General features: G+C 44.5%; 1 protein-coding gene across 1 annotated transcript in view; it reads left to right on the top strand.

The window, feature by feature from the left end:
* LONRF2 (LON peptidase N-terminal domain and ring finger 2) overlaps nt 1-13,739 on the top strand; it is a 33,553-nt gene that overhangs the window by 17,462 nt on the left and 2,352 nt on the right. Inside the window, exons 3-11 of the mRNA XM_036872387.1 lie at nt 111-233; nt 2,662-2,823; nt 3,339-3,540; nt 4,546-4,645; nt 4,898-5,012; nt 6,072-6,193; nt 7,361-7,519; nt 10,763-10,925; nt 12,167-12,316. Coding sequence (XP_036728282.1) covers nt 111-233; nt 2,662-2,823; nt 3,339-3,540; nt 4,546-4,645; nt 4,898-5,012; nt 6,072-6,193; nt 7,361-7,519; nt 10,763-10,925; nt 12,167-12,316 — 1,296 coding nt within the window. The remainder of the gene's footprint in view (nt 1-110; nt 234-2,661; nt 2,824-3,338; nt 3,541-4,545; nt 4,646-4,897; nt 5,013-6,071; nt 6,194-7,360; nt 7,520-10,762; nt 10,926-12,166; nt 12,317-13,739) is intronic.

Consider the following 13,739-nt stretch of genomic DNA (forward strand, 5'->3'; position numbering starts at 1 on the left):
TTAATGTGCAAATAAAACAGTTCCAGTGATTTTTTTTTATTTCAGGGTTGTTTGTACAAAAGTATATCATCACACTGTTTTTTCAAATGTATATCTTTGGATGAATCCAGGGACATCACGTGAAAGCTCTGGCTCTTTCCGGACTGGGAAGAAGTAAGGAAGTGTTGAAGGAGTTTCTCTACTGCCTTGCTTTGAATCCTGAATGTAACTCAGTGAAGAAAGAAGTGCAGAAGGTGTGATTTCCTTTCAATGACTTTCTTCTTGAAGTCTTATTTTCAGCCTTTGTGTCCATGCTGAGTAACTGCTACATGGAAAATGAACAAGAAATGTAGTTCTGAATATTCATGACAGTGTGATTTAAAACACACAGTGGTAATGATGAGTTCATGCATTTGATAATGCAGCGTGTTTCATGAGACCATGTACACATACCTCAATTCTGCTGAAATAATGACATGCATTCGTGAGGCAGGGTAGGTGTGTGCAGCTGGGGAGGCAAAGTGATTTATCCTAGAGTTTGTAATTCAAGGACTGTAGTTTGTGCAGAAACCCTGTAAGAGACATCATGATATATGCAAAAGATATCAATTCACCTACATAGGTTGACTTGAAATTTTCAGTGAAGCTTCACCAACACGGAGCAGAAACACCTGCTCTTTTATGCAGATCTTTAACCCAGTCTTATTGGAGGTCATCGAGTCACACTTGACGTAGGGACCTGCCCTATAAAAAAGCCTGTACGGTAGGTACACAGTCTTAGCATTTCCGATGACAAGGAGTCCTTGTTTTTACATCAACATTTCCATATTTTAACACTGTTTATTTTCAACTTGTAGGGTACACTTACCCTGTAATTTCCACTCTACAGTTGAGTTTTAGTCTCTGGAGCAAGAGAAAAGTTTTTCCTCCTTAATTTAAACCGCCTTAGATATTAGAGAAGAGCTATCATCTTTGCCTTGACTAGTTCTTTGAACCTAACATCCTCTCCCCACAGAACAGGGTTGTCAGGTTTCCTCCTGTGGCTGCCTTGCTGTATACTCCGAACTTTAGCCCCTACATCCAGTGGCTGCAGGTGGTGAACTTTCATCTTCCCTGTGTTCACTGGGAGTTGATTTTTAGCCTGATACCATCACACTGTTGGCTTCTATTAGAACTGTAGTTAGCCAGAATAGCCAGATTTTTTTTTTTAAATGAGAACTTTCTAGCAATATTTTTTATCCTTTTCTTGTGTAGTTGACTGGTCTTTGTTAATCCTGTTAAATTGTCACTCATTGGTTTTGATCACTGTTTCAACTTGTCAAAATAATATTGAATCTTGAGCTGGCTATTTTTAACGATTCCTGCCTGCTTTGTCTCACCTGCAACTTTCACAAGAATCGTAAAACATATGTTACCCCAACTGATGCTTACAACAGCATCATGAGAAGTTCAGCCCGAGCTCAGAGAGATGAAGCAGATTCTCGAAGGTCCCAGGACCGGGATTTAGGTTTTGTGGATTCTTGCCTGTCTGGTGCTTTTGCATGCAGACATGATGTTTTCCCTCCAGCATTTTACGGGTGCTAGGTATCTTCTGTCACAGACAGCGCCAAACAGTGCCAGCCTCCTGATGCCCGTGAGATGTGGTACCCTCCCTGGCAGCCTCCTGCAGCTCTGCTGACCCCTCAGGGCCACTGCCGAGGACACTGACGTCCCTGCTGGGATGCTGGTCCTCACCGCCGCAGAGGTCGTGGGTTCTGGTGCACTCATCTGTCACCTGCAGCGCAGTGGGTGGATTCTTTGTTGAGGTTTCAGTGAATCCTTTACACCTCTCTCTTTTTTGTTTTATTTATTTATTTATTTTTGGCTGTGTTGGGTCTTCGTTTCTGCGCGAGGGCTTTCTCTAGTTGTGGCGAGCGGGGGCCACTCTTCATCGCGGTGCGCGGGCCTCTCACTATCGCGGCCCCTCCCGTTGCGGAGCACAGGCTCCAGAGGCGCAGGCTCAGTAGTTGTGGCTCACGGGCCCAGTTGCTCCGCGGCATGTGGGATCCTCCCAGACCAGGGCTCGAACCCGCCAGACCAGGGCTCGAACCCGAATCCTTTACACCTCTCTTAAGCCCTTGGATTCAGCTGAGTCCATGCAGTTGGGCAGGACCATCGAGGGACTGGCCAGCACTTCCCACCACCACCGAAAGCTGGTGAACCAGAATTGTGCCCCTTCACCTTCTCTTCCTCTGAAGTTCTTACTAGTTGACTCTTCTGGTGCTCTTGTAAGTTAAGCAGCCCTCTAGAACTATCTTAATCCTGTGGGTCATCACAGCTTAGGTTCAGTCTGGCACCCCCTGCAACCAATACACCCCGTGTTTCTCTCTCATCCCTGAGACATTTAGGGGAGATTTTCTGTAGCAGATGTGTAAGGACCAAACTGAAAGAAACTGTAATGCTCATATTTTGTAATTGGTAAGAGAAAGATGGACACGGACTGGGGACTAAAATGCTTAAGATGTTGACTGTGGTTTCAGAAACACTTGAATTTTAAAACATTGGCGGTTGGAATAGGGTAATTATTCTTGTCAATGTTTTAGGCCTGTTTGGCCTCAAAGTTTCCTCTGAGTCTTTCAGGTATATGATGTATTTTTCAAAAGTGTCTTAAAATACATATTTTTCTTCTTGGCAATTTTACAGGTAATGTGTGAGGTGTTTTTCCCTGCTTCAGAAAACGTGCCTCAGCGTTTAACATCTTCCGTCCAAAGCAGAATGTTGAACACAAGATTAACGGCTCAGTGTCAGAACCACGTAAACAGCCAGCCTCCTGTGGAGGGAGGTGGCAGTGCAGGGAGTTCTAAGGTGGGAAGTGCGCGTGTTTGTCAATCTTATCTTGATTAAGCTTTATGTAATTTTGAACATTTACAAGTTACTCACACGGTTGCATTACGTTAGCTACAAGTACTTCTTAAGACCAGTTCTGGCTTCTCAACCTGAGAATTGACAGTTTTAAAGGAATTTGATGGAAGTAATGAAAATCACTGAAGATTGAAAGACACTTTTAGAACATCTCCAAACAACCCACAACATCAGGAGACATGATATTATTTTGTCTTGGAGAAAAGATAGCAGAGGGATGGTTTGAATATATGAAGATTGGTGTTAAGTTGATCTGTTTCAGGAAGAAATTATCCTTATATTTTACCATGAAAAGTGTAAAGTTCATCTTAGAAGTTAATAGATGAAACCAATTATGAGGGAAGAGTATATGCTCTCTTTTTTTCCAGAGATTTCTAAGAAAGGCTACTGCATGATTTTTTTTTCTCTGATGCTATGATTTCTTTAATATTCAGGATTCTTTTTTCCTACTTAACCAGAATCCATCTGAGAAACAGGATGTGTTTAGAAATACCAATTCTTCGGTGTTATATTTTATACTGGGCCTACACTGTGAAGAGGATAAGGAAGTGTTAGAAAGTTTTCTTCCAGCGGCGCTGAGCACTGGTTTAAAGAGACAGTTTCCGAATGATTTGGAGGATGCACACGATGTGAACGCCCCTGGAAAAATTCCCAAGAAAGGTCAGTGAGGCTATTTTGTCACGGAGTGTGTGACCCTAGAGTGATAGAATGTTGGCTGATACTCAATATACTTTAGAAAATTTTTATATAGGTGGTTTAAAATTAATAATGAAATGAACATACCACCTTCAAGATTGTAGGACAGTTTAAATGTTTACCCCTACAAGGACTTCATAGTCAAAAATAGCAGAGAAAATTTAGGTATAACTTTCACTTTTATTCATGCTTTACAGATAACTTATGGCTGTATACAGTCAGCCCTCAGTATCCACGGATTCAACCAACCACGGATCAAAAATATTCAGAAAAAAAAATTCCAGAAAGTGCCAAAAAGCAAAACTTGCTTTTGCCCTGTGTAGGAACGATTTATCAATACATAGCATTTACATATATTATTATAAGTATTATAAGTAACCTAGAGATGATTTAATGTACAGGTACACCTCATTTTATTGTGCTTTTCAGATTTTTTTTTTTTTTTTTTTTTTTACAAATTGAAGGTTTGTGGCAAACCTGTGTTGTCAGAAGATGGTTAGCACATTTGGCAATAAATTATTTTCAATTAACACATGTACATTGTTTTTTAGACATAATGCTAGTGCACACTTAATGGACTACAGTATAGCATAAACATAACTTTTATATGCACTGAGAAACCAAAAAAAAAATTTGTGTGATGCAGTTTATTGCAATATTCACTTAATTGCAGTGTACTGGAACTGACCCTGCAATATCTCTGGGCGATGCCTGTATGTGGGAAGATGTGCTTAGGTTATACGCAAATACCACACCATTTTACGTATGGGACTCCAGCATCAGGGGTCTTGATATCTGTGGGGATCCTGGAGCCAGTCCCTACGGGGATACGGAAGGACAGCTGTACCGCTAATTCCATCCAGCATGGTTTGTTACATTGGTGTAACATACTTTATCCAGAGGAAATACAGTTACCGCATGCTCTTACCCAGATGTGCAAGTGTTAATTATAGCATTTAACTTTTTCAGAGGCTGATTCCTCACCCCAAAGGAACGTGAGCTCTAACGTAGGAGAAAGTGCAGAGCTCCTGATAGACGTGGCTGATTTTGAGTGTGCCCTTTGCATGAGGTAGGATGACATAGAATCTACGCAACTGTGAAGAATTCAGCCTTTCTGAATTTTGTATCCTAAACGTAATGGGCTTTTTATTGTCAGAGAAATTACATATATCTCAATAACAATTGATTTCTATTCCAAAAATATGATTAAGGAAGTTATAAATGGAAAATGGATATAAGTGATTTCTAGAATTCTTATAAAAAGGTTATTTAAAAATGTCTTCTGGACATTTCTTGCTGAAAACCCAGATGTTTTCTCCAGGTTGCTCTTTGAGCCTGTCACTACGCCCTGTGGACACACGTTTTGCCTAAAATGCCTCGAGCGCTGCCTGGACCATGCCCCGCATTGTCCTTTGTGCAAAGAAAAACTCTCAGAAGTAAGTATTTCTTGGAAACTGACAATTCCTAGCACTTTTTTATTCGGTCTCCACCTACTTCCCCTTCACATCCAGCTTTAATTCCTCAGTCCGTCAATGCCCTTTCCCAGTCCAGATCAAGTCAACTCTTTGCCTTCTGTGTGCGTCTGTATAAGTAACATCGCAATGCTAGAGTAAACCCACAAAATAGGGAAGATTAAATTTCACTTCAAATTCATAATCTTAAATCTTAAATTCATAATAAGACCCAAAACCTTATTAGTCATTCTTTTTTTTTTTTTTAATAAATTTACTTATTCATTTATTTGTTTTTGGCTGTGTTGGGTCTTTGTTGCTGAGCGCAGGGTTTCTCTAATGGCGGCGAGCGGGGGCTACTCTTCATTGCGGTGTGCGGGCTTCTCATTGTGGTGGCTTCTCTTGTTGCAGAGCACGGGCTCTAGGCGTGTGGGCTTCAGTAGTTGTGGCTCACGGGCTCAGTAGTTGTGGTGCACGGGCTTAGTTGCTCCAATTCATGTGGGATCTTCCCGGACCAGGACTCGAACCCATACTGACAGGTGGATTCTTAGCCATTGCGCCACCAGAGAAGTCCTCATTAGTCATTCTTACTGTGCTTTTCTGGTAGCTTCAGCTTTTCACTCTCCAAGGTGGTTCTTTGATATCGCTCTTCTCTCCCACCACCTGCTACTCACCCTCCCTGACATTATGATACTCATGGAAAGCATATACGCCAGCAAAATGGGAATTGCCTCTTCCTTCCTCCAAGGGAACCCTTTCTTTTGCGCTTCTCTCATGGTGGGGGGGGGGGGCGGGAAGGCGGGCCAGGGACTCCCCTCCCCTCCCCCTCCCCTCCCCTCCCCCTTCCCCTCCCTTCCCCCTCCCCCTCCCCTCCCTTCCCCTCCCTCTCAGGGCTGACCCCCCTGCTCTCACCTCAGTCCCTTTTGTCTTCTGAGACCACTCCCTTCCCCCCACCTCCTTGTTGACCCTTGACTAGGAAGAGAGCTCTTTGTCCTTAAGAATTAATTACCGTGTGGTATTATTTAACTTTTTCTTTTGTTCCAGTTGTTGGCAAGCAGAAATTTTCATATAACTACTCTGGCTGAAGAATTAATATTTCGATATTTGTCAGACGAACTGTCCGACAGAAAGAGAATTTATGATGAAGAAATGACGGAGCTTTCAAAGTAAGTCCCCGTGCTCCAGGTACTTGGTGTTGAGTTCAGGCTAAAGAAGAAAATCCTTGTTAATCTCACGGCTTTATCTCATTCTTTTCCCCTGCCTTTGGCAGAGAAATTAGCCTCCAAAAAAATTAATTGCAAAGAGTTTATGTGAATTTAATTGAAAATGTTTGTAAGAAATATTTCAAAAGTGTGTTTTGACAATATTATATGGTTGCTTTTTGTATCTAAATAAGCAATGCTGAATTTTTCAGAATTGAAAAGGCACAGGACATAGAAACAGAAGGGAAAAAGGGATTACCACTCAAAATAGGCTTGACAGTTATTTTTTCTCTTTTAAAGTGGTTAAAATGTTGTGTTGTAGTGACCTGTAAGTATTGAGACCTTATCATTCTTCTACTCTTTTTTTATTTAGAACTCATTACCTTTGACTGCTTTCATCAGGAGTTTTTCTTACTTATTTTTCTTGAAATATAAGTGACATCTCACATTGTATTAGTTTCAGGTGTACAACATAATGAGTTGATATTTGTGTATATTGTGATATGATCACCACAGTAAGTCTAGTTAACCTCTGTCTCCAGACATAGTTACAAAAATTTTTTTCTTGTGATGAGAGCTTTTGAAGATCTACTCTCTTGGCAACTTTTAAATATGCAGCACAGTATTATTAACGATAGTCACCATGCTGCACCTTACATCCCTAGGACTTATTTATTTCATAACTGGAACCTTGTGCTGTTTGACCCCCTTCACCCACTTCACCTGCCCCCTTCTCTGGTAGCCCTGTCTGTTCTCTGTATCTGTGAGCTTGGTTTTGTTTATTTTTAGATTCCACATATCAATGAGGCCCTATGGTGGTATTTGTCTTTCTCTGTCTGACTTATTTCACTTAGCACAGTGCCCTCAAGGTCATCAGAATGTTTTTATAGTGATCATAAGAGTGGTCTCATCAGATTAAATAAGAGGGCTTGGCAGGGAACCTGGGTCAGCTGAGAACTTTCTCAAGCTGTGGCCCTTGGCTTTCTTTTCCCACCTAAGCCTGAGGCCAACCTGAGGGTTTTGTAAATGAGAGAGCTGAGGTTGGCTAGCTTTTGCTGTTTCACAGTGACTCTCACTCCCTTCTGTTTCTAACAGCTCCACCTCTAAGTTAACATTTCCCTCACCCCGCAGTCTGACCAGGGACGTGCCCATCTTCGTGTGTGCCATGGCCTTCCCCACCGTGCCCTGTCCGCTCCACGTCTTTGAGCCCCGCTATCGGCTTATGATAAGAAGATGCATGGAAACTGGCACCAAACGGTTTGGCATGTGTTTATCTGCTGAGCACGCAGGGTAAGAATTACCAGTGTTCAAAGAAGGGGTTCTAATTAAATGTATCGTTTGTCATTTTTCTTGAAGAACAACTTAAGGTGATGTTGAAAACCTCTAGTGGCTCCTGTTATGTAACAAAGTATAAGTTCAGGGCCATCCGTGATGTGGTCCCACCCTTGGGTTCTAGCCTCATCTCCTACTCCTTCCTTTGGAACATCATACCTCCTGGTCCATTGCCACATTATTCGCCCTTCTCTAAAAAAAGTTCATGTTTTCATGCCTCCATGCTTCCCTCTGCCTGTAATTCTCTTCTAGCTCACCATTATACAAAGAAATCTGGTCCAACTTTTTAGGTCTAAAAAAACTTACATCCTCCATGAAACCTTTATCCACACAGCCAGAAAACTTTCAGTCTTATAAGAACCCATGGTGCTTGGTTTTTTATCTCTTTTTGTTTCGCATCATTTTTCTAGGGAAGATGTTCCAAATCAGCAGGCAGCTCCCCTCTAAAGACTGCTCTGGGGACCCCGGGTCCTGCCCACGTCCTGGCTTCCTGATCCTCTAGGGCTTTGTCATTACCGCATGGTCCTGATGAGGTCATTACATCCAAGTTCTAGCTGGTGGAAGAGGCCCTGGTGCTTGTAGGGGATCCTGGAGAAAAGGGGCCCATATCAGTCACTGCTGCTCACACCTCCAGCAGAGGAGGCTGGGAAATGTAGTCCATCCAGGTGCCCAGGAGGAAGGGGAGAATGGATGTTTAAGGCCATCCGCTAGTTTCCACCGTATATACCTAGGAACATATCTTTCTAAAGATGTATGTAGAACATTTATGGAGAAAATTCTACAACTTTATTGAAAGATATTCAAGAATGGACAGAGATACTGTGTTCATGGGTACATAGACTCAGTATCATAGAGAGATGTTCTTTTTACCCCAGTTGGTCTGTAAATCCAAAGTAGATCCGGTCAGCATCACAAGAGGGTTTTTCATGGAATTGCTCAAGCTGATTTTAGAATCATTATGTGAAAGACCAAGACCATGGTAGTTTTGAAAAACCAGCTGAGCAAGATGGGACAACATCCCTGCAATAAACTTACAAGTCCAAGTAAGTAGACCATTGAAACAGACTATAGAGATAAGCAGATCCATTCATATTTGGACTCCAAATTTATATGTAATTTTGTGAGAAAAGGCAAAACTCCTCAATAAAAGGTACTCAGACAATTAGTGGGTAGTCCGAATGGGAAAAAAAAAATCTTTTCTCTGCCCTATACTATACACAAAAAATAACACATTTACATTCCCAATGCGAAATGTGAAAAACAAAATATTAAAACATTTAAGAGAGAATATTGGGGACTATCTTTACAACTGGGAACAGGGAGAGATTCTTTTCTTACACAAGATGCTGAGAGCATTAGCATAGAGGAAGAGATGAATAAATTTGAATTATTAAGATTTGATTCATCACAATCAGCATAAGCAAAGTGAAAAAACAGTTTCATAAGTTCCACTTCCACTGGGAATGTGGAACATTCAGAAGAGATTTACTACAGATAAGCTACTGAACCTAAGTTTCCTGAACCCGTCAAAGTGCAGGTTGCTCAGGGTAACCGAGGAGAGACACGTCCTCCAGGGAGAGAGCAGACAGGAGCCCTGGCTCACCCATGGCCAAGCCCAGGAGAGGGGGAGAGTTCAGCCGATCTTTTGGACAAATTTCTAATGGCCTCGTGTGGACAAACGTGAGAGCCTCGGTCCCCTGGATGCTGCAGGGTTGGCAGCCGAGTTCCTGGCCACAGACCAGGCGAGATGTTTATCGCAGGAACAGGTTTTGTGGCTGAGACCGACTTTGGAGGAGCTGACATGTGAGCTGGGGCACCGAGGCCTCCTTTGAAGGGGCTCCTCAGGGGGCTCCGTGCGCACTGCAGCTGTGGATAAGACAGACCCTTAGGAAGGAGGGCGCTTTATTGGCGGTCCAGGCAGAGGTGTTATAACTCTACACAGGTGTGTAACTTGGGAGTCCTCCCTCAGCATTAGTTCGGAGGTGTGTAGTGCAGTTGTTCATTCACTTTAGCATCAGATACCCTTGGGTTCAGAACTCGACTCTGAATCTTCCTGTGGCCCTAGATCAGTTTAATTTTTCTGAGCCTCCATGCTTCTGTGAGGCTTGGATGAATACGTATGATAAATTGCTCTGTGTAATGCTTGACACATCGTAGGCATGCTCGATACCATCAGGACGTGGAGGACGGTTAGAACCGTGACTGGGGGTAGGGTCACGCGGGAGGCTTTGGAGTGAGGATACAGTGTCCCGGGCAGCCCCAGTGTGTTGGGGACACGTGGAGGACGCATGTGGTGAAGGGAGGGACTGGTCAGGGAGGGCGAGAGTGCTGGGTCAGCGACAGGTCAGCTGGGGCGTGTGACTCCACTGGCCTCATGTCAGTAGAACGGCGGGGTCTTGAGGTGTGATGGGGAGACAGGGAGATGAAGACAGTTTTTTTTTTTTTTTTAAATTAATTAATTTATTTATTTTTGGCTGCATTGGGTCTTCGTTTCTGCGCGCGGGCTTTCTCTAGTTGCAGAGAGCGGGGGCCACTCTTCATTGCGGTGCACGGGCTTCTCATTGCGGTGGCTTCTCCTGTGGAGCATGGGCTCTAGGCGCGTGGGCTTCAGTAGTTGTGGTACGTGGGCTTGGTAGTTGTGGCTCGCGGGCTCTAGAGCACAGGCTCAGTAGTTGTGGCACACAGGCTTATTTGCTCTGCGGCATGTGGGATCTACCCGGACCAGGGCTCGAACCTGTGTCCCCTGCATTGGCAGGCGGATTCTCGACCACTGAGCCACCAGGGAAGTCCTGAAGACGGTGCTCGTAGATGCCTTTCCGAGGCAGTTTTTTGGGGAGGGAAGCAGCATGGGGGAGGGGAGCAGAGTCTGAGGGGCGGGGCGTGGGGACAGTGCACTAGTGCCCTGGCCAACGGGGCCGAGGGGCCACATTTCAGGTCCACCTGTCCCCACCCCACTGGTTAGAAGGGCTGAGGCACAGGTGCCCCGTCCCCGCCGGCCCTTCTCTTGCCATGTCACACATCAGTGTGTTTCTCATCGGCTGCTGGTCTCTTGGAGGAAATGACCTTGCTGCTCCGGCGTGGAGACGCTCTTTGTTTCGTTTGGCTTGTTATTCCTTTAAGACCCAGGACTGCATCTGGGGAGAAGTGAAGACCCTCCTGCATTTTTAAAGTCAGGGTCGTTTCTCCCGCCTGTCCCGCCAGGATCTCAGAGTACGGCTGCATGCTGGAGATCAAGGACGTCAGGACGTTCCCCAATGGCAGCTCCGTCGTGGATGCCATTGGGATTAGCCGCTTCCGGGTTTTGAGCCACCGTCACAGAGACGGCTACAACACGGCGGACATTGAGTATCTGGAGGATGAAAAGGTGAGTAGTCACACCCACGGTGCCAGCTCTGTCCCCTTGCCAGCTGCTGTTTCTGGTCATCTGTGGGCACCGGGCCTCGTGGGGCAGAGGGCAGAGTGCAGCGAGGTGAGCTCTGAGGTCTTGGGCCCAGGGAGCTGAGTGTGAAGAAGACCGAGTGCGGTGGCTCTCAGGGTCCCTCTTCTATGCTGGTAACACATCTGATGAGAGGGTTTATTGACTGTCATTGTGGATGATGACTTCTGGGGGTGTACGTATATATTTTAAAATGGTAGCTTAAATAGCTACAACATGAAATAATTTTAGTATTTTTTAAAAGAAAACTCTCCACTACATATGAATATTTGATTTGTATTATATAAATCAAATTGAGAATGGTCACGTGTGTTATAATCTGATTCCTCAGTTTACCCCAATTTTCATAAATGCTGTTGTTTTATAACCAGGAAGGACCTTAGTGCTTTATTCCCATTTTACAGATGAGAAAATTCTCTCCTAAGGCGGCTGAGCAACTGGCCGAAACTTGCACACAAGAGGCAATGATGGAGCCAGAACAAACCCGGGTCCCCTGGGCCTCAGCCCAGAGCTTCTCCTGCTCGGTGTCCCTACCTAGGACTGAGCCTTGCTGGGCAGTGAGAGGGGCCCCGGGCAGCAGGGCGCATCCGTCTGAAGCCTAAGGGCCTCCCCCTGGCATCAGGCTCAGGCCGTGAATGCACTGTCGCTGTAACATATCTATTGGAATATAATGTGGTGACATGGAATATAATTTTTAAAATGTTATAACTCTTTGACTTGGTAATCCTACTTCTGGGAAACTATCCTGAGGAAATGACAGCCCCTTCTCTCACACACACGCGCAAAACCACTTTTGCGTAAATACTTATATTACTTGTATTATTTTAAAATATATCTTACGTGAATGGATGAGTAAATTATGGCACATCTCCGATATAGGATTGCATGTATTCATTAAAAATGATTCATGATAACATCGGGTATGTGCTTATATTAAGAGAAACATCTGGATGTTACAGACGGACAGACAGACAGGGTAGGTAGAGCTCCACTGTGTAAAAAAAGTGAAGATTTCTATGTTGAGCATATATCGTGTTTATAAAACACTAATGAATTACTGAAGTGTTAAATGCCGGGAATCCGCTCAGCAGACGTGGCCGCAGTCACTGTGTGATGGACACGCGTGTGATAATGAATTGTTGAAAAGGTTGTCTGTTCTCCTTGATCAGGTGGAAGGTCCAGAGTATGAAGAACTCACCGCACTGCACGATTCAGTTTATCAGCAGTCTGTGTCCTGGTTTGCTTCACTTCAGGATCACATGAAAGAACAGATTTTAAGCCATTTTGGGTTAATGCCCGACAGAGAACCTGAGCCTCAGGTATACTGTCTTTTCTTCTTTTATCATGCTGTTATTTCCTGCCGTAATGTGCTGAGACACATTATGCTGAGGGAAAACTTGGCAGTACCCGCTATGCTATTTACTCCATTATGGTCGCTTATGAACCAGTTCATTTATCAGCAGCCCAAAGAAGCACCTGGTATAGTAGCATGTGCCTTTTGGAGCAAAGCGATAAATGCTTTCTGCTTAATACTACATGAAGATAATCTCTTTTCTCTCAGAAATCAGTTTATTCTGATCGGCTGTCAGCTTTTGTACTTCTCCCACCAACATGGGAAGATTTAGTAGTGATTTTAGTGTATTGGCAGGAACACTTTATGTTTTGCGTGTAAGATTGCCCTGCACCCAATGAACAGGCGTTGGATAAATGAAGAGAAAATCCCCTAACTCTTATTAGATCGGAAGCTCTTCTAGCCCTCGATCCCATCATCGTGGGCTTTCTCCCTGCTCTCAGGAGTGCTCTCAGTGACCCTGGTTCTTTAAGTGATGAACGGGCTTCAGGTCTGTGAAGCACTTCTGAGTGCAGGTGACTCCACTCCTCCACATTTGGGTGGCACAGCCAGGTGGGCATGGTGTGGGCTTGTGACTGAGAGTGTATGGTGCCTCCTGCTGTGCCCGCTCACCTGTCCTGGAGAAAGGGGGGCAGGGCCAGGTCTCAGCAGGTTTAGGGTCAGATGAAATATCTTTTGTATCTTTTCCATCCATTTTTATGTTCTTTTTCTGTCTCTTGGGAGCTTCTGTCTTTTACCCCCACTTGAGTTCTGTCTTTTCCAAACCCAAGACAGTACTTTCAGCCTCAAATCACCTCTGAGTCCTTCCTCTCCCTCCACTCTGTTATAACCCCTCCTCCTCCTCTGTTCTGTAGCCTGGATTCAGAAAGCAAGGTGATTAGACTAACTTGATTGAGGTATGAATCATTCTTTTTTTCTAGGAGTTTTTGCTTATTAACCCAAATTAATCTCTAATTGTAACACATTGCATGATGGGAGTGGCTTAAAAACAACAGAAATTTTTTATTGTACAGTTCTGGAGGTCAGAAATCCGACACAGGTCTCACCAGGCTATGACCAAGGTGATGGCAAGACTTTATTCCTTCCTGGAGGCTCTAAAGGAGAATCCATTTCCTGACCTTTTCTGGCCTCAAAAGGCTGCAGCGTTCCTTGCCTCTCACCCGTTTGTCCGTCTTCCAGGCCGGCAGCTTGCACCTCTGACCCCTCTTCCATAGTCTCACCTGCCCCTGACCACAGCCCAGAACAGCTCCCTGCTGGAAGGACCCTTGCGATGAGGCTGAGCCCACCGAGGTGGGGGAGATCCAGCCTAAGCTCTCCATCTCCAGGTCCCTGACTCACTCACACCTGCAGTGTCCCTTCTGCCGTGTAAGCTGCCATAGCCACGGGCTTCA

This window comes from Balaenoptera musculus, chromosome 13 (genome assembly GCF_009873245.2).
Source record: "Balaenoptera musculus isolate JJ_BM4_2016_0621 chromosome 13, mBalMus1.pri.v3, whole genome shotgun sequence".
NCBI lineage: Eukaryota > Metazoa > Chordata > Mammalia > Artiodactyla > Balaenopteridae > Balaenoptera > Balaenoptera musculus.